General features: G+C 42.0%; 1 protein-coding gene across 1 annotated transcript in view; it reads left to right on the top strand.

Moving 5' to 3' along the window:
* The window catches only part of ANKFN1 (ankyrin repeat and fibronectin type III domain containing 1), a 57,737-nt gene that overhangs the window by 28,059 nt on the left and 9,900 nt on the right, over positions 1-19,778 (top strand). The window contains exons 7-13 of the mRNA XM_010212519.2: positions 2,212-2,319; positions 9,126-9,225; positions 10,422-10,554; positions 10,868-10,984; positions 14,395-14,610; positions 16,765-16,931; positions 18,429-18,579. Of these exons, the coding sequence (XP_010210821.2) occupies positions 2,212-2,319; positions 9,126-9,225; positions 10,422-10,554; positions 10,868-10,984; positions 14,395-14,610; positions 16,765-16,931; positions 18,429-18,579 (992 nt within the window). The remainder of the gene's footprint in view (positions 1-2,211; positions 2,320-9,125; positions 9,226-10,421; positions 10,555-10,867; positions 10,985-14,394; positions 14,611-16,764; positions 16,932-18,428; positions 18,580-19,778) is intronic.

The raw sequence follows: 19,778 nt of genomic DNA, 5'->3' as shown, positions 1-19,778 counted from the left end.
ATTACAGGACTATGGAAGTGCTTTGGACCATGAGTGTGGTGGTGGTTTCTGAAAGGTAAGCAAGGCAATAAAAGGAGTCTTGGATTTTCCTGAGGGAGAACAGGAGCATCTGTTCATATGTGTGGGAACTTTTGAGAGTTGTGGCAAAGAGCAGTGTTCCTTCATGGCTGTGTGTGTATGTGTATGTGTTCTTTGTTGGTGAACAGTGAAGCATTAGGCAGCCTCAGCTCTCCCTGCATATAGCTGGCAAGAATGTGGTGTTTTGATTAAGTATCCTTAGTGACACATGCTTACGTTTAACAGCAAGTGAGACCCTCAGAGCCTAAATGTAAATGATTTTTACTAAGTAATACTAGTATCACAATTTTAGCTCGGGCGACAAGATGCTGTTTACTGATGCAGTTACTGGGGCAGAGTTTATCCACATGGCTGCCTTCACCATTGGTTTTGAAAACTGACAAACAGACTGTGCTTGGCAAGAAGAAAGCAACCTGCAATTACATTGGTGTTGCAAAACAGAATGTGGCCCTAAGCTAAGAATTAAATGTAAATGCATTAACAGTCTACAATAGTGTCATGGCAGCCAGAAGAATATGCAAGAGAAATGAAAGCTTCAGGGCTTAAACCTGGTCTGCTACAATCTCAGCGCATCAGAGCTCAGTGGCATCTTTGGAGATGCATCTTTGCAGCATAATGACAGTGAGCACTTGCCACTGCCTGCCTGTTTCCCACACAAGGACTCCAGCAGCCCCAGAAGCTGTTGCCACTGCTGTGCAGCTGCTCCAGGAAGTCGTGGAAGGCAGGAAAACATGTAGGCCCACTGATTAGTAAGGGAGTGATGGACATTAAAAGGGCTGGTCCGATTTCCAAGGCACTTGAAAGGCAGTCAGTAATCTAGAGGTTCAGAAAGCTGGGAGCCCTGGAGTTAGAGAAATCATGTTCTGAGTGTTACTGCTTCCTCTCCCCAAAGCACTTTGGAGTTGCTGATTTCTGAATGATAGCTCTTGGCTGCACACAGGGGATCTGAGAACAGACCTCCCCACACAGAGCCGTGAGCGCAGCTGACTCTTGAGCTCTGCAATAGCCTGTGCAGGACAGTTGCTCTGCAGCTGTTGGAGTGCCCGCAGGCTGCCAGGGCAGCCCTTGCCTCCTCTTTCCGCCCATTCATACTGCTGGCACGGTGAGCCCGCTGGAAGGAGCGTTTGACTTGACCCGGGCTGTATGAGCCAGTGAGCGGAGAGCTTGGGGCGTTGACACGAACACGGCCACGGTGCCAGCAAGGAGAAGCAGGTCTGCTCGGCTGGCAGAGAGAGCTCCCGATCCCCCAGCCAGCCGCCACTGCTTAGGTTAGGAAACTGTGCTGGGATAGTTTTTTCTCATTATAATAATAATATAAAAACAGTCAAAACTGGAATTAGAAAACTCTCTGATATGCAGTTACATGTCTGCATGCCTCCAAACAGGGTTATCTGCTTCTGGTTTTTTTTTTCTTTTTGTTGTTTTAATCAAGGTTGAGATTGTAACCAGAAACAAGGATGAAAACAAAGTGTTTTGTATGTTGAAGGGATGTGGGACGGAAACGGCAGCTTCTTGCCTCATGAGTGCAGTGCTGAGCAGACTGCAGAGCCGAGGGCAGCGATCGCCAGCGGTCAGTCCTCTCTGCTGGAGCAGGTTTGCCAAAGTGCCTCTATGCAGAGCCTGCCTGTGTGCCTGCAGAGCGGCTCTGGCCGTTGGAAGATGCTCATTCTCTGCTCCACAATGACCTTCCTGTACAGCTGTGGGAGGGTCATTGGGCATCCCGGTGCCCCCGGGAAAGCGGAGGCAGCAGTAACGGTACCTCCGTCACCTCCGCGAGGTGCTGCCGGGGTCAGGGCGGTGGCGGCTCCAGCAGCCCTGACACTGCAGGAGCAGAGGCCGTTTACGTGCCGAAGAGAGAGATGTTGTCTAGCCAGTCACTACAGGAGCTTCTGGGAGCTGATTGTGAGCTCTTTGTTAGCAATCATTATGATTAATTACCTCTCTGGCATGAGGCAGGGGAAGCTTATTGTAGAAGTAACAACAGCACTCTTAAAAACAACTGCCGTTTTTTGCTGCATGCCCAGATATATAAGACTCCTCTGAAGCCAAGAAATAGCAGCGGCAAGAAAATATTTTTAAAACCCTCTCTTGCTCCTTTGTGTTTCATTTCTGTTTATTTCCTTTGTTCAATAGACTGGAAAGACTGCAGTGGAAGAGAACCTCGGCACAGGGGACACACTGAGGCCCTGGAACGTCTCCTTCAGCAGGTTCGAGCAGCTCATCAGCATTATAATTGCAGAGGTAAGGATAAATATCTATGTGGTAGGGCACCAGCTGAAGCCTCTGTGGCGCCTGTAATTTTAGCAGTTTTGTAACTAGGTCATACCTTCTCATTCATCAGGAAAAGAAAGATATTAATATTGGCCCATCTGGATTCACTTTAGTGCACTATCTTGCTCTTAACCCTTGAAATTAGTTGGATGAAAACATCTGCAAACTAGAATGCACACAAGCACAGACACACCCTCCCTCTTTCTATACTGTACACACCTATTGATTTGCCTTTTTTCCTACAAATCATTGTCTCAGAGGATTCCACTAAAATGTTTCAAGGATTTCTCTTTTGTTTTTTTCATATAAAGAAATACTTTGAAAAGTTAACAACTGCCTTGGATCAAAAGAGGGGACTTGGCTGGCTCTAAATGGAAGTCACTAAGTATTCTAGTGGATATGATGCCAATGTATAATGAAAAGTAGTTGCACAGTGCAGTGGGAAGGCGCAGTTGCTACATTTGCAAATAGAATGGACAAAAACTGGGAGAGAATACAAATCTCAGCCAGTTCTTTGCTCTTCATTCATGAGAAACAGACTGTGCATTTAATATCTCAAGAGCCAAGGCAAAAGCTTGGCATACTTTCTAAAGCCTATATAAAAACTCCTGTTCTATACGGGTTGTTGAAAAGTTGCTATTTATTTTCTTAAAGTAAACTCCTAACTAGAATAATGCTTTGTGGCAAAGGAACGTATTTTAAACTGAAGAGTTAAATTACCATGAAGTTTTCTTTTTTCTTCACCTCATATGACTGTTATATTCCAAGTTGCATCAATTGATTTAAATTCTTAGAAATATTTAGGACTGAAGTCATCTGGCTGTAATGGAAAGATGCAGCCTTTGTTCTTTATGTGCAAATATGTCACAATCATGATGATCCACAGTCTGCCACAACCCATTGTAACCATAGCAACTTAAACTATTCAGCTGTGTTGCTTGGAAAGGGCAAGGAGATACTGCAAGAAAATGTTGTTTCTCTAATTAAAATTCATACAAACATTATCACTTGCAGGTGGTCTTGGTAGCACAGATTCAGATGATGTTTTTTATTTCTTATATAGGTTTTTCATGCTATTAAAGAAGCTGTTTTCCGTGGTACAATTTTCCTTGTGTGAAGTTAGTACATATAACAAGTCTTTTAGGCCACCCTTCTAGTTAACAGGGAACAAATGATGGAACATCTGAGAATATCCTTAGTATAAATTGTTTAACTGACATACCAGGCCTGAACAGAAACAATTATTAAAAAATAAAAAGGCAGAAAAGATTATGATATCAGTGCTTTCTGCTTATAAAATTCCTCTTCTCTAGAAATTAAGTCTCTCTAAAAGCAAAGTACAGTCAGCTCTGTAACTGATCTTGTAGCTCCTTATCCTAAATAATCCATAGCAACAATATAGAAGATCTGTTTATCTCAGAACATTTTCTTGCATGTAAGAAACAGGATCTCTGAAGTTATACATGGCAGTACTACATTGTGGAGTGAGTTTGAGCAACACCCTTGCCTCCAACCAAAGAAAAATCTCATAATTGCTTGTAATATAGCAGTGTAGTTTGAACAAATCAGGATTGTGCCTCTGAGACTTCCCTGAAGGATATGACTGCTGTCGATCCCTTGTTTTTCAGTAATTTGCTAAAGAACCAAGACAAATGTTTTGCAGAAAAAAGTAAGAATTGTAACATCACTTTGACTCTGAAATTTGATGCAGGAATTTATCAACCTCAGCAAAATCCGAGAAGTTTGATTGAGGATCTGAGATAGGCTATTGTGTCTGACTGACAAGCCCTAATAATGGTTTTCACTTAATATAATACAGAGGTCAGGGCTAGATTCTTAGCGAATGTAAATTAACATGATTGGACTGATGTGGATAGAGGTCAGCATGAATTTGCTGTTGTGCGCAAGTTGAGGACCTAGCCTGGTGTTTATCCAGTCTTTACTGTGCTTCTGTTTGGTTGTATATAATTTTTTTTACCTGTTTTCCCCGTTTGTTTCAGAGATGTAAGTAAATACCTGGGAATTGCTTGTGGGATGTCTTTGAATGTGGTTGTAGTCACTGTTCCTGATAAATAAGAGCAGAATCGAGCCTTGCGCTGAGCAAACAGTAGGATGCAAACTAGGTGATGGCAAGGACAGACTGAAACCTTGGCACCGTGGCGTGCCCCTTGGGGGGATATCGCTGCTCGGCTGGCAGGAGGGCAGAGCAGGAGGAGCGCAGAGAAGGGCAGAGGGGCCGGGAGGGCAGTGGATGTGGGAGCTCTCAGGCGCTGTGGTAACGCGGGGAAGGAGCCGCCAGCGCAGGGACAGCGCGCGAGCGCTGCGGGCGGCCCGGGGGTTACCCTGCCCGCAGCCCACGGATCCCGGCCTCCAGGCTCTCCATCCAGGCTTCGCGCTGAAGCCTACTGGTTTGCCCTATGCTTTGCATTTCAGAGACTGAAGAAAACAAGCTTACAAAAATACCAGGAAGAACACGCTGGAATGTACAGTGAGTTTAAGAGCTTTTGGAATTAGATCAGCTGTTGCTTTTGAACCTGCTCTATGATACCATGAAATCTCCTAGGGAATTACTTAGGAAGCTTTGCTTTCATATGTTTAATCTTCTGGAAAACCCTGATGATTACAAACAACACTCATCCATTTGTCTTCATAATACCGTGCTACAGGCTATCCAAACTGAGTTAGTACAATTGTATGTCCTGGCAACATTTCAAATGTTTTTTTTTTAAGGATTTTGCTTTTTCTTATTGCGCATTCATTCTAAACAATTCTGAGTGGATTAAGTAATTGTATGATGCTTCATTAAGAAAGGAACCCAACTCTTCACTAAAACGCTTACCAGATATTTTCTTTCTGAAATGTAGTTGAAATGCCTTTTACTAGACAAGTCAGGAATAACTAAAAATGCTGTAATTGTAATTTGATTCACAAGCAGGCCACATACTTTGGTTACATTTAACAGTGAGGAGGATCTCTGATTCCATGTGGCATTTGAGAAGTTTTGATTATAATTATTTGTGAAAATATACATAAACAAGACTGAGAACCAGGCCACAGACTGAGAATTTCAGGTAGGGAATTTAAGAAGTTACGGTATCAGCTGCAGAGCCTGGCTTTGCAGTCCCCAAAGCACCGCCCGGTAACATGATTGTCTTGCTCCTAGCTTCTGCACGAGGTGCAGGATTGCCTTTGAAAGACATCCCATCCTGAGCTGAGGTAATATGGAATATATGATGATCTCAAGTCATAACAGTTACTGGGGTGTCTGCCTGCTATCTATGTCCTTAATTGAGTTTGAATTTGTCTAGAAGCTTCAGTTATTTGATCTGTTTTCAGAAAGTTATGCAGTTAGCAAAATACCCCACTTTATGCCCTCCACCAGGATTTCAGAGGGATCTAGCTTGCCTTGTGCTGCTTCATTTCAGTAGTCAGCATCACCCTAAATGATATTTAGCCGTTCCACCGACTGGCAGATCTGTGGGGCTAGAATCCCTCCTTGGATCATTTTGCACTGCTCTAATTCCCTTTCCTTCCCATTTGCCCCACTTGAGGAGAGGCACCCGCTTGTCTAGCGGCAGGACAAAGCGCTGCAGACGCTGGTGGAGCCGGCGGAGTGGCCCCGCACGGCCGGCATTCCCGCCGGGAGCCGCGCCGTGGCCCCGCACAGCCGGCATTCCCGCCGGGAGCCGCGCCGTGGCCCCGCACGGCCGGCATTCCCGCCGGGAGCCGCGCCGTGGCCCCGCACGGCCGGCATTCCCGCCGGGAGCCGCGCCGTGGCCCCGCACAGCCGGCATTCCCACCGGGAGCCGCGCCGTGGCCCCGCACGGCCGGCATTCCCACCGGGAGCCGCGCCATGGCCCCGCACGGCCGGCATTCCCACCGGGAGCCGCGCCGTGGCCCCGCATGGCCGGCATTCCCACCGGGAGCCGCGCCGTGGCCCCGCACAGCCGGCATTCCCACCGGGAGCCGCGCCGTGGCCCCGCACGGCCGGCATTCCCACCGGGAGCCGCGCCGTGGCCCCGCACGGCCGGCATTCCCGCCGGGAGCCGCGCCGTGGCCCCGCACGGCCGGCATTCCCACCGGGAGCCGTGCCGTGGCCCAGCACGGCCGGCATTCCCACCGGGAGCCGTGCCGTGGCCCCGCACGGCCGGCATTCCCGCCGGGAGCCGCGCCGCAGCGCTGCCGCGGTGAGGGGAACAACACAGAAACAGACATGCTGCCCTGCAAGAGAAAGAGCACTCGTGCTGGAAGTGCACCTCAGCCCTTCATTTCCTGTTTCAATCCACACTGGAATATTCCCGATTTAAATTTCGCTGAACATGCTCTAATCTGTTCTAGGCCATGTTTGTTCCTGAGCTTTTATTAAAAGAGCTCACAGCTCAGTTGGTGTGTCATTTATTAATATAAGTTTATTTTGTTGTTACTGATGTTTTACTATAAAGGTTATTCTGTGTTATTTATTACTTAATTAAATAACAGACTGTTAATGTTCCATTTCCTATGGATCTAAATTATCCTCTAATCCCAGGTCCATGTTTTTGGCTTAAAATGCACTACACAGTAAAACAAAAGCAAACAGCAGTGGGGGGGAAGTTTCCAGATTTCATGTAGCTTTACATTATTTCTTTTGTTGCTGGCTTCTAAGAAGTTATGGAGCAAACCCAAACCACTGAATAGACCAATAACCTATATTTCTCTTGTAAGGTACCCTCTTACTTTACTGCTTAATGCTGCGGTCTCTGGATGGTTTACACACTTATGTTGCTTTGCAGTTAGCAATTTCCTCTTCCATTCCCTCTGCCCTTAATACAGGAGAAAATAAAAACTGCACAATTAGGATGAACTTAATATTCTTATATAGGTCTTAACCTTGGAAGAAGGAAACAGTAAGACAGGAGTTTTCATGTAGCATTTGGTTTACATTATTGTGATATGCTGAAAAAAAGCTCACAGTGGATTTGTGGAGATAAGACTAGATAAAAAAATGAAATTAAAAAAGAAAACAAAGATCAGTTACTTCAAAGGAGCAGTCACGGTTCAGCGAGATTTTGGAAACTAAATTGAACAGCACATTGGAGAATATGCCATGGAGAACTTAGTTTGCCCTGGAAAGACAATGGATTTGATGATCTAATATATATCTGAGTTGTGTGATTTCAGCCCCAGTAAAGTCTTGTTCTCTTTGTACTTGCTGTTCAGCAGTGATAATTATGTTAACAATGCGTCTTCTTTCTGTGGTTTTCAATGTGCAAATTACGGTGCAAATTTATTCATCATTTAAAGATATGTTGAACACTTCCACAGATGGGGTTTTGACAGAAGCAAATTTAGATGTTCTTTAAATGTTCAAACTTAGAACTCATTAAGAAGACACCTTCTCTTCTTGCACTGGAGGTAACAGGAAAATATGTTAGTCTGTGAACATGTGAGCAGACTGATAGCAGCCTTCAGCAAACTGGAGAGGGGTGGCCCTCAAAATGTTTCTAAGTGTCCATAGTTCAAATACAGAGAACATAGTCTGACCCTGGAAAATGAGGTGTAATTTCACAGTTTATTCTTCTCGTTGTTTTCCTTTTCCACTCGTAGGAAATATCTTAAGACTTTAAATCTTTGGAACACTTTGTTTTTGCTCATTCCCTTACAACAGGAGAGACATCACTAAGACAATGCAAGAAAAGAGTTTTTAGTGCCCATTCTTTTCAAAAGCCATATGTAGAAAGACATGTGTGACTTTTCAGTTATACTTGAGCAAAGATAGCAACCAATGACGATGACAATGCTGAAATCCATACACAGTGCTGCATATTCCTGACTGCCACCTATTGGCATATCCCCTAAAAACTGCTTACAGATACACAGGTGGACACAGCTGTTCCAAAGAGCGTGAGGGTTTCGTTCCCAATGGAAGATTCTTCTTTCGTTTAAAGGGAAGGGAGACATGAGGCACGTGGGAAAAGACATGCAGTCATATTCTTTGTAAGCGACACAATAAATACAAGTTTAGCCTCTTTTCTTTTTTAGAATATTGGGCAAATATTTAATTTCGAGGCTGTTTTTTGCATTGTGAGAGTTTGTTCTGAGGTCCTTGCAGGCATAGAGCAGTCCTCAGCTTTAACATGAGGCGAGTTAAACAGTTCTTCCTTGGATTCGAGATTCCTCTAGAACAAATGTAACTGCAAAAGCTTTGAGGCAATTCAGGTGAGTGTGAAAGGAAAAAAAAGATGCATTCCCAAAAAGAGGCCATGCATTTAATGAGATGCAAAGAAAGATGAGAGAGAGCGCAGAGGGACAGTTTTATTTAAAATAAATTATTGATTTTGCTGTGTTATTTAGTGATTGCCAGGGGACTAATTACTCCGTTCTTAGAAGTTTAAGAGTATAATGGGCATAAACCGAAGGGATTACAATATCCTAAAATTTTGACTGGTGGCACTCTTGTGTTTTTTAGATGACTTTCAGAAATCTATTTCAAGCAACCAGATGAAGACAGAGAGTATCTGGTACTGGTTCAGGCTCTACTTTTCCTAGGAACAAAGCAATATTTTTCCTGGGTCTGAGTTTTCTGGGATTTAGGAAATTGTTTTATTACCCATACCACTAACATAATGAAAATATAAGCAAAAGGTTGTATTATGAGCATGTCTCTAAATGTCATCTGTTGAAAGGAATAAAGTGGGCACACACTGAAATTTAGTACTATGATTTAAGCAACAAAGGTTCATTACGAGATGCTAACTGAAGTTTAAGTTTCGGTTTGGTTTTTACTTCCATTTTAGAAAGCTCTAAATTACAGAATGCTGGTCGCAAGCAGTCAGTATCTAGAAGTCTGAAGCATCTTTTCCATTCGTCAAACAAGTTTGTGAAGACTCTGAAACGGTTTGTCATACATTTTATCTATCATCTCCTAAATATGCTGAATTTTAGCTTGCTGTTTTTTGTTTTGTAATAGTGAAAAGGACCTCAAAAATAGAAGTAAACCAATTTTACACCCAATTAAACAGAATTGCAATAAACCTGATAAAATCGCATATATGTAAGATTGATGCACCTGTTTGGCAAATAACATTCCAGTTCCTCCTGAAATTAATAGCAATCTTTTCATTGTTTTTACTGAAAATGGATTTGAATGGTAACAGTGTGAAATATTGTATGCAAATACAACCATACAGTTAGTATTATTTGAAGTACTGCCTCTGGCTGCTCTGTAATGAGACTGTAAAATTTACTTCATTCATAGTATACAATGCAGGAGTCAGATAAGCTGTTTTAAGAGATACCAGTATTCTATTGGCCAGAAGCAGTGCATCTAGCAATCCCTAATACAGATTTGCAACCCAGTATGACCTAAAAACCTTCAGCCCTGATAGGGTTTTTTAGCAAATGAAAGTTTTTTAGAGTGCATTATTTAATCTTTCATTGCTGTGAGTGTTCAGTTTGCTTTTTCTTCTCTGTATTACGATTTTGATTCTTTTGGATTATGAGCTTGTTTCTTTTGGAAGAGCTCTCCAGGGTCTTTACATTCCCTAAGGCAGCTGGTTACTGTATGTAACTAATTGCAAAGGTAAATATTGAAAGGGATGATTTCTATAAACAGTTCCACAGATATTCTAGCCAAATTGCACTCAGTTACACTAACATAAATCCATAATAACCCTTCTGATTTCAATTGCGTTTCTACAGATTTGCTCTAAAGTAAATGAGGGCAGACCTTAAGCCAACTTCTGATAAAAAGTTTTGTTAAAATTCCTAATTTCTGGAGGTCATAAAGCCTCCATTGTCTGCTCTTTACTCTAAAAAAATTCTTTCTAAAATTGATGTCAGTGGATCTCCCAGATTCGTAACATATTAGATTTTTGTAGTCTGACGTGATGAGCTTCCCAAGTATTTATCAGAATTAACTGGCTGAAATTGCATGATCTGTATAACACAGAAGTTAAGACCAAGTGATCAGATTTGCTTCCTCAGCACTTAAAATGTATGATTCTTTGGCTAAGGTTTGTATTAGCTAAGATTTGGTGTGCATTTGACTAGACATGAAGGGTTTTTGATTTAATGTTTCTGTCTTTCTTTAGGGGACTCTACTTATCTGTTATATTTTTTTACAAGGACAACTTATTAGTAACCAATGAAGATCAAATTCCAATTGTGGAAATCGATGACTCTCACAGTAGTTCAGTCATGCAGGATTTCCTGTGGTTCACAAAGGTAGTAGGAACCTAATTTCATATATTGCTTTTGCAGATTTGGTGCTAGACTTTGCATGGGCCTCGGCTGATCATTCTTAGTATATCAAATTATGCCACTGAGAAGCTAAATGTCAAAGTGCTTTATCTGTCTCTCACCTCTTGTGCCTGTGATTTGATACCTGTTTCCACCCAGGCAGCTCATTGCCATCATAGAAAATCAAATTGATGAATAAGATCAGCTGATTTTTACAAGTCCAGAATGCTTTTATTTTCATTTCTGCTTTTGTAAATGCTGGGAACAAAGACTGACCGAATGACATATATTTTTGCAGCTGTCTTGTATGTGGGATGATATCAGATGGCTGAGGCAGAATATGTCTATATCCGTGTCCTCATCAACAGCACTTCAGGCCAGGCAAAAGATGCTTTCAGCAGCAGCACAACTACAGGTCGGTTCCCTTGCATATTTTCACCTATTAATTTCAGTGACTTTCTGGTATCTAAGGGGAAGCACTGCCAGCTGTCCTTGCTGCACCGCTCTTCATTAACCTATTCTTTAGAGTAACTTATCACAGGGAAGTGAGCTACTAAGCCTGTCGTGCCAGCTGGAAGAAAGGAGTTACATTAATGATACTGGTAGGAAAAAGAAGGAAGGAAAGAAACAATAGTGGCAGAAGAGGAAACAAATAGATATGAAACAGTAAATAATGACCACAAATGTGGTCATCATGTGGCCAGGCAGTGGGTTTGAAGAACGGGAATGCAGGAGTTCTAACCCTAATATTCACTGCTCAGAATCCTGCATTGATTTTGCTGATGACTTCCTGCCTATTCATTATTCTTCCTCTTGACTTCCCTTTTCCATATTCATTATTACTATATTAATGAAACATTTAGACTCTTCTTGAGGCTTAGTACTCTCTTGTGCTATCAGGGTACTTAGAGAAGTAGCTCAAGAAGGGTGCTGAGGTTGGTTCTCCTGCCTCTTACAAGCTGCACAAGAACAGCTAGAGCAGAGCACCGTGTCTGACACACAACAGGGCTACGGTGTTGTGGGCCATGTGATGCTGACGGGCACTCCATATGCTGGACTACAGCAGGAAGCAATCCTGGAATTTAACACCAACATCCCATCCAACTTCATCGGAGCCCTGCATTTCTTTTAGAAAAAGGATGCCCAGGCCTCGCTTTCTCCCACATTTTGTTTGTACCTCATGGCCGGCTTCTTATTTTGCATCTGTATTCTGCCTCAAAGCTTTCAGATGCAAATAATTACTGATAATAGTGCTCTTCTAAACTTCATTGATTTGAGGACCTTGCATAATAAAATGCAGTTCTGGAGTTAATGCAGATCACAGAATCACGGAGTGGTTGATCGTCATACAGTTGGGCTTGTGCTTTAGTCTTACTGGCATGTTATTGCCAGTCAGTGTAATAACCTGGGTTTTATAGCAGCTATGAGAGCCGCATACTTTGTGGGTATTATTAGGAATATCCGTGTGGGGGTTGTTTCACATCTTTCGGCACAGAAATCCATACAGGGGAGTAGCCTTTCTGGGCAGCCACCTGTCTTGATTGATTTCCCCAAAGTGTCCCAAAATACACGGCATGCCAGCCTGCTCCACCTTTATTAGAGGACCACCTGCGCTAAGCAGCAGCTGCTTGTCAGTCTGTGGGCTGTCACCAGGGACAGCGTGAACTCTGAGTTCTGCTGAGTGTTCCCTGCGGGCTGCATAGCCCAGCCTAGGTAGCCCATATGCCTTTGGTTAGCTCCGTTTCATTTCTCCTACACAGATTTTCCCTAACGGAGTGGTGCTAGCATGCAGAGACCGCCCTTTGAGCTGCTCACAATTCCTAGTGCTATTACTCACTACCAGCAGTGTTAAAAACAGAACTTGAAGCCATGGCAAATATGTCCATGTGGGGTATATTGCTCTGTAGGATTTGTAGAAAATTTATTGTCCTTAGTGTTTGTTCTGTTAGTGTGGTCCCCTGATGAACACATGCATTATCAATGATCTGCCAGCCTTTAACAGCCTGTGGCCTAATGGGATCCACCAACTGAAAGATCTCCGTAAAGTTTATACGCTTGAATACCTTTTATTGAGGCAGCAACAGACTGACTCCACAGGAATGTAGGGCAGAATTGAAAAGATCAGTGACAACACAGCTGCTAAGGGCTAGATCAGTGGATCCAGAGACTGCAGGGACTGTAGTTTTGCCTGCTCTTAATACTAGACAACTAAAGCAAGCCAAACACAAGAGATACAACATGAGCACACACAAAACCTTTTTAGTATATGAATTGGCTCTATATTCCTACTCATGTATGTACTGCCTTTTTTCCTGCTGGAATGCCACTCAGAATAGGGCGTTGACAATGACTGTGAAGATCTGTTTGCTGTCTCATCTAGGCACATTCATATATTGTAAAGATTAAATCAGTGTGATGAGTAGATGACTTACACCTAGCTGCCATGATTTGTTCCACCGATGGGCACGTGGATTAATACAAAATATATACTTAAGATTCTCAGTTATGGAGCCTAATGTCAACCATCAGAAAAGTTTCCTGTAAAAGAGGATATAGTGTAGCTAGTCTTCAACAGCACACCCTAGAGAGGGGTGCATAAAGCTAAAATAGCTAAGTTATGCCACATATATGCCAGCTTCTGTGTTGACTATTTGGAGTTTATAAGCAGCTTAATAATACAGTTTCTAAATAAATATTGTCTGCTAAGTGCAAATAAGTAAATTCTGAATAATCTGTTAGTTTACAATGTCATTAAGTTAATGTACAGTTGTACAGTTCCCTAAATATACAATGTGCTATACTGTGAATTCAGGTTTTCATTTTAAACTGCTCCTATCCCTATCCAGCTTCCTTACTGTAGACCTCCTGAAAAGTCCCAGAGTAATGAGCATATTTTAAATGTTAGGCATTTTTCTTTAAGACATCTGGGAATCTCTTCAGTGGCTGGTCACTGGAGTGAGTGTGTTTGCACCTATAAGCAGATGCCTTACTGTGTGAGGAAAAGGATTTTGACCAAAATATGTATTTTATGTATTTTATGTGAAGTCTTTTAAAATTACTTTTCTTTAATCCTCACATACTTTCCTGGAGAGCTTTGCATTAGGAGTTTGTTAGTTCTGCTGGTTTTGTCTAGCACATTCTTGGTATCTGCAGTAAAAAGGAAAAGGGTCCGTGGCTCTTCAGAATCCTTTGTGTTGCTTAGCATGCTCCATCATTTAACTCCACAATTATTTACTTTCGGCTCAGAGCTGAGGGCCTCCTGAAAATAATCTGCATCATTTTAAAACAGAGAACAGAAAACTGAGATTATAGTTAATGACCCTAACAGAAGGCATTTGAAGTGTCCGATATGAATGATTTGGGGATAGGGGAGGAATCCTGCATCTGTGGTGTCTGGGGGCATGTGGAGGTTAAGGTAAAGCATCTACTCTTCACTGTCCAGGCCAGAGGGGCTTCGTGGATAGCAAAAGAATCACCGCTAGGCCAACAGCTTTTGAAAATTGCACACACCGTTTTCACACGGGCGCAAATAAGATCATAATGATCCTACTGATCCAATGGTAGGCTTTGTGCTAAAATCACTGGAACAAAAAACTGGAGGATCCGTAAATGAGTTCCTAAATGCAACCTGGGGCAAAATTTCTGCTGTTGTCGGTGAATGATGTGCCTGTAGAGCACGGGTTGGAGAAGTGCTGCGTGTTTAGCTTTTCCTGAAGTCAACAAGAAAGCTCATTGTGATTTCGGGAAGCACAGTTATGTTGCAAAAAACACTGTGCTCATCCGCGATAAATAACATTGTGATTTTATAATTTGCTTGCTTTCTAGAATTTGCTGGGGACTCACAACTTAGGCAGAGTTTATTATGAGCCAATCAAGGATCGACATGGCAATATACTGATAGTTACTATAAGAGAAGTGGAGAGTCTTTATTCATATTTTAATGGCAAATGGATGCAGATATCCAAACTACAAAGCCAAAGGAAATCCCTTTCAACTCCAGAGGAGCCAACAGCATTAGACATCTTGCTTATAACTATCCAGGTAGTACTTTGTTTCTCCTACCCTACGTTGTTTGCTTTCTTAAGGCCAATGCCAAAGCACTGATTTTTGGAAGAGTCTTGTCGAATTTTAGGCCTTAATCCAGTGCCCAATAAAATCAATGGCAAGATTCCCGTTAAGAGCAAAGACTTGTGTTACTTCCAGTGGGGCTAGGATCATATCCTTAATATGTGAAATATTCATAAGATTCCAAAGAAATAGCTTTTAAGTTCTAGTAAAGAATGGTGCAATTTCTATCAGTTTTGGGAAACCATATGATGATATTCTTTAGCGAGGGATATAAAACCCTTTAAAATTCTCTGGGATGTTCTTGAGCACCTATACAGATGCTTACAGTTTCTACACCCTGTAGGATTTTTCCATCCAAGGTTGAACACTAAAGCTTGTATGTTTTAAAGCCATACAATTCCTCTTCATCAACTTGTTCTTTGGGGTTCAGAGTTTCTTGAAAACCCCGTTTTGTTGCTGAAGAATTCTTTACTGAGCATATCTCTCATTTAATTTTTGCTTGACAGGCTTTAGGTTTAGAATGGTACCAAGATAAAGGATTTGTCCTGGAACGTGCTTAGGCACTTCCCACTTAAAAACACAGATTTTAGCTGTCACGGATGTCACAGATTTACAGCACCATTAAGAATCATCTTAGAATCATCTGTATAGTTCACAGTAGGACTGATAAATATTTTCAGTAAGTAAGAGCAACTTTTTTTCTTGTTAAGTGTCATTAGCCAGTCTCTTTTTCTCTCTGAAACTAGTAAGTTGCATAGTTACTGAAAATAATACAACACAAATTGTTGTTTTAGTTTCTTCTTTAGTCACCTTAGATGACAACTGCTGTGGCTAATTTTTGAATTAGAGGAATTTTTTTCAGAGAGACTGTGGTTTGATACCGGAAACTGACAGGCGATCAAAATACACATTACCAAGTCTTAGGAACGTTAAAAAATTTCCAAAAGACAATAAAACTTACCTGCTCTATGTTAGATTTACTGTATTAAAATGTGTTAAAGGTGTAGAAAAATGTCAATCTGGGCAAAAGTTTTATATTAGGAAACCCACAATACAGGCCTGATCAGATTTCCACAGAGATCCTAGTGGAAAAAATGTTCCCCTAATGGTTTACACATTCCTATCTAATGCCCACCCTTTCTTGTATTACTTGCTTAATCATCGAATGGGTATTTTGTTCATGAAGTGCTTGTGAAAATGAGGGTCTAATTGCGGTGGTCAGAGCCAAGCATAGCATTGGCAGATAATTTGATGGTTCCAAGAGTAAAGGCATAAGGCCAGGTGTCTTAATCCTCACCCTTTGCAAAGGCACACATTTCTAAGGATGGCAGCAGACATCATTTTTAGGGTAGTCTTCAGGGATTGCTGTAGCCTTAAAAACGTCTCCTGGCTTCAGCAAATACGCCATCAGTATTAATTCTTTCCGAGCTCTTTTTGCTGGTGGAGATGCTTGTTTTGAGAACATAGCCATTAATTAAACTTTGCAAACCAACATCCCCCATGCTCGTAGAGATTTCCCTATTGATAGCAAGTGATACAGAGCAAGCATTTTGAGAAACCTTGGCTCTCTTGTGACTCTACAAGCATTTCTCTGGTGACAGTACTGGCTTCTGCAGCCCCTCTCCTGCCTTCCCCAGCAGACAGCTTTTACCCTGTGCTGCTCTGCTCCACATGTGCTGTACACCAAGGCAAACCGGGGAACTGCTCTGGCTGAATAAAATAACATAATAAAAGAACAGCTTCTTTTCCTGAGTTGTTTTTGTCTGAATCAGTTCCCTGACACAGCTCGCTGCTGAAATGATCAGACAGGAATAGAGATGGGTGTTATTTAAGCTAATTTAAATAGCACAGTTCACAGAATGTGAAACCTCGGGTTTTTAGGGCCAGTTCCTGCAGGACACAGAGAACTTGAGTATCTGTATGCAGCAGTAGAAAGTTGTCCAAGTGCATCCAAACTGCCCGAGATTATTTATATGCTTAAGCATGTGCTTAAATGCTTTGCGAATTGGGAACAGTGTTGAAACAAAAAGACGGCTGTGAAAACATTTGCTGCTTTTTGATCCCATACTCTTCCGCTTATGTGGAAAAAAAAGAGATTTTTATGTAGGACTGTTTCTCTTAAAACAGGACATACTTTCCTATCACAAACGAAGTCAGCAGCGCCTCCCTCCTGGCTTGTATTTGGGTTACCTTAAACTCTGCAGCTCTGTGGATCAAATCAAAGTTCTTGTACTGCAGAAGTTGCCTAATGTCCTGTGTCACGTCAAAATCCGAGATAACTGCAATGTTTCCAAGTAAGTGAATATACGTATATGTATTCACATACACGTGTGTAGGGAGAGCGTTTGTGTTAAGTTTGAAACAGTTCGTCGAATTCCAAAGCAAATGCTGAGTTACCATTCCAACTTCGTAGCTTTCAGCAAAGTTTGGCCCAGGTGTGGACCGTAGAGATCAGTGCTGAACTAAAGAGGTGCACCTGCCCATTCCCAACATTTCTCAAGGCCCCAGAACATACACGTACACGTGGTTTCTGTGGACAGTGTGCTGTGCTTGCTCAAGGTGCTGATCCTGGACTCTGCAGAGCCGTAATGATCTTCCACGTGTCTGTTGGTATCACAGCCTGCAGCCTTCATGGAGCCTCCGGTGAATTCACTGTCACCCTTCGTGTTGATTTTCTTCAGGACTGGCTGTGGCTGTTCCTGATTTTTCAGTGCACTTACTGTGTAGTTTCTAGCCCGAATCCACAGCAAACACATGGCAACTGAACACACATATTCAGACAAACACTATCAGCTATAGAACTGCTAGGTACTGGAAAAGCTGTTTTTCCACCAGTCCTTTGTCCATTCCTTCCCTTGTCTTATTGGGCAAATCCCCAATTTATTTGCATTGCTGAGTCCTTGCCTGGTGGTGCCCTCTTCCTCTTCCTCTTCTCTTCCTCTCCTCTCCTCTCCTGTCCTCTCCTCTCCTCTCGTCTCCTCTCCTCTTCTCCTGGTTCTTTTCTTTTTAATCCCACAAGCTTTCAGCCACCAGCTGAGAATTTTGCGTGATTCAAAGAGGAACTCAATTTTTATATGCATAACAAGGATATCCAGAGTGTAGTAGCTAATACTAACAACAATTTTGGAAGTAATATAAAGCCTAATGCCTCAGAGCTTATAACAGTCTCTGATTCTTGAGGTTTAAGATCAGATCTTTATTTAGGAGCAGATTGTCCCATGTCTATTATTCGTCCTGTAGTGGGGTTTCTTGTACTTTCTGTGGAACATTTGGTGCTGGCAGCCTTTCAAGATGGAATAATGGGGAGGGTGGATTAAGAATTAGATCCAGAAAGATGATTGCCATGTTGATCGGGTCTAGAATGGGTAAATGTCTAGCAACCAGGAAGTTCTTTGGCTCCAGTGGTACCAGAGAGTTTGTAACAGAAAGCAAACTTCCCAATAATTGTCACTGTTGTCATTTCCAGTGCATGCTTTATAAAAGATTGTGGTAGATATGGAATAAAGTATGTGGAAAAGAAAACCTGGAGTGAGAAACCTTGGTGAAATATCGAAGGCAGTTGGACCTTCAGATGTTAGCAAGGAGTGTTCAGCCTGATGTACATGTGCTAGAAAAATTAAACTTTTCAGAGTTGGATTTTGAACCACAAACAATCAGGATTGCACAATTTTAGAATGTTTTGTTATATGAGGATTAAACTATCAACAGATCTCAAATGCACATACACTGAATTCCTCCTTGTGCACTGAACTTTTGTTATATTTCTAATTTTAACTTGACTCAACATACAGAGATGAGTGGGAATGGATCCAAACACTTTCTGGCTCGGAATCTGTGGAAAGTATGGATCATACTTCAGACTGCCCTGCTCAATTGTTCTTGTATGAGCTCCAGATGGCAGTGAAAGCTCTCCTTAAACAGATCAATCTACCTCCACATCAGGTATTTTCCTTTGTGGTATTTATCACCTTTTATAAAACTGATTCTTAGGAACACAACTAGAAACTACAAAATGTGTAACTTTCAAGTAGGGATTAAATGGTAAGGTTGCAAGAAAAGAAAAGCAGAGTTTTGTATCCAGTTACCTTAAATGTGTGTGGGGAGAACACCTCCAAGAAGGGTTCTTTCCCTGGATATGTGAACATATAAGGATTAAGAGACAAGTTTTCATTTAGCTTCAATTTCTGTGTCTGTCAGCATGCTTATGCAGCTTCAGGAAGGTGCAAACAGGCACTTCAGCACACACATCTCATAGTTGTGAGCACCCTTACGCCCAGCTGGCAAAGAAAGGTAGGTATTTTCCCAGGGAAGCAGGGCGATTGACTGTTCTGTGGAGATACTAGCAAGGGTGCACACAAGAGCTGCCAAGAACACAGCATTTTGCAATTCTTTTATACACAGGTAAGCACAGCACTTCTAAAAATGCATGGTTCCAGGCCTCCAGATTGCTGTGAGTGAGGAGAGGTGTCTGGCTTCTGACTTCAAATTTAGGTACCAAAAAAGCATATGTGAATAAGTGAGGATAATCAACGATGTGAAAGATGCACAAAGAAATAAGCTAAGGAAGGAATTTGTTTCTTGATTACACAAAGTCCATTGTATTTTGGTCTACCAGTGTAAGATGGCTTAAAGTAGAAGTGAATTATCTTTATATTCTCTTCAAGGTCTGTTTGTGCAGCTAGAAAGATGTGGCTTTAGAATAAATTAATCTGGTTCTGCATTTCTTGATTTTGAAAGGTTTAGGCTTTACTTGTAAAAAGAATCCAGCAGTGCAGCACCTTCTAGCTAGAGAAGAGCCAAGTAAGCTTCAAGTAAATCCAAAATTAAGACAGATGGTGTGCTGCCTTGTGGTCAGTCACTCTAATTCAATAGCGCTTTGTACGGATCTCTATGCCAGTGTATTTTCTTAGAGGTCATAGCTTTTGTGCATCCTATTTTTTTAAGCCAGAGACTAAAATATTGAAATCAACGTGCAGTTTGTTCATTAGGCTGCAGTTCAGCCAAGCATTTTGGCCTATCCACTCTGCATGATGGACGGGCAAAAATGTGATCTTGCAGTTGAACACAATTGCGAATGCTTTGATGACTTAGGACCCAACCTCTGGGTCAGTAAATTGAATTTTTGATTCAGCAGATTTATT

The sequence above is a fragment of the Tinamus guttatus genome, unplaced genomic scaffold (genome assembly GCF_059628265.1).
Source record: "Tinamus guttatus ecotype Peru unplaced genomic scaffold, ASM5962826v1 Tinamus_guttatus_pri_ptg000045l, whole genome shotgun sequence".
NCBI classification, from domain to species: domain Eukaryota; kingdom Metazoa; phylum Chordata; class Aves; order Tinamiformes; family Tinamidae; genus Tinamus; species Tinamus guttatus.
This window is presented reverse-complemented; position numbering and strand designations above follow the sequence as displayed.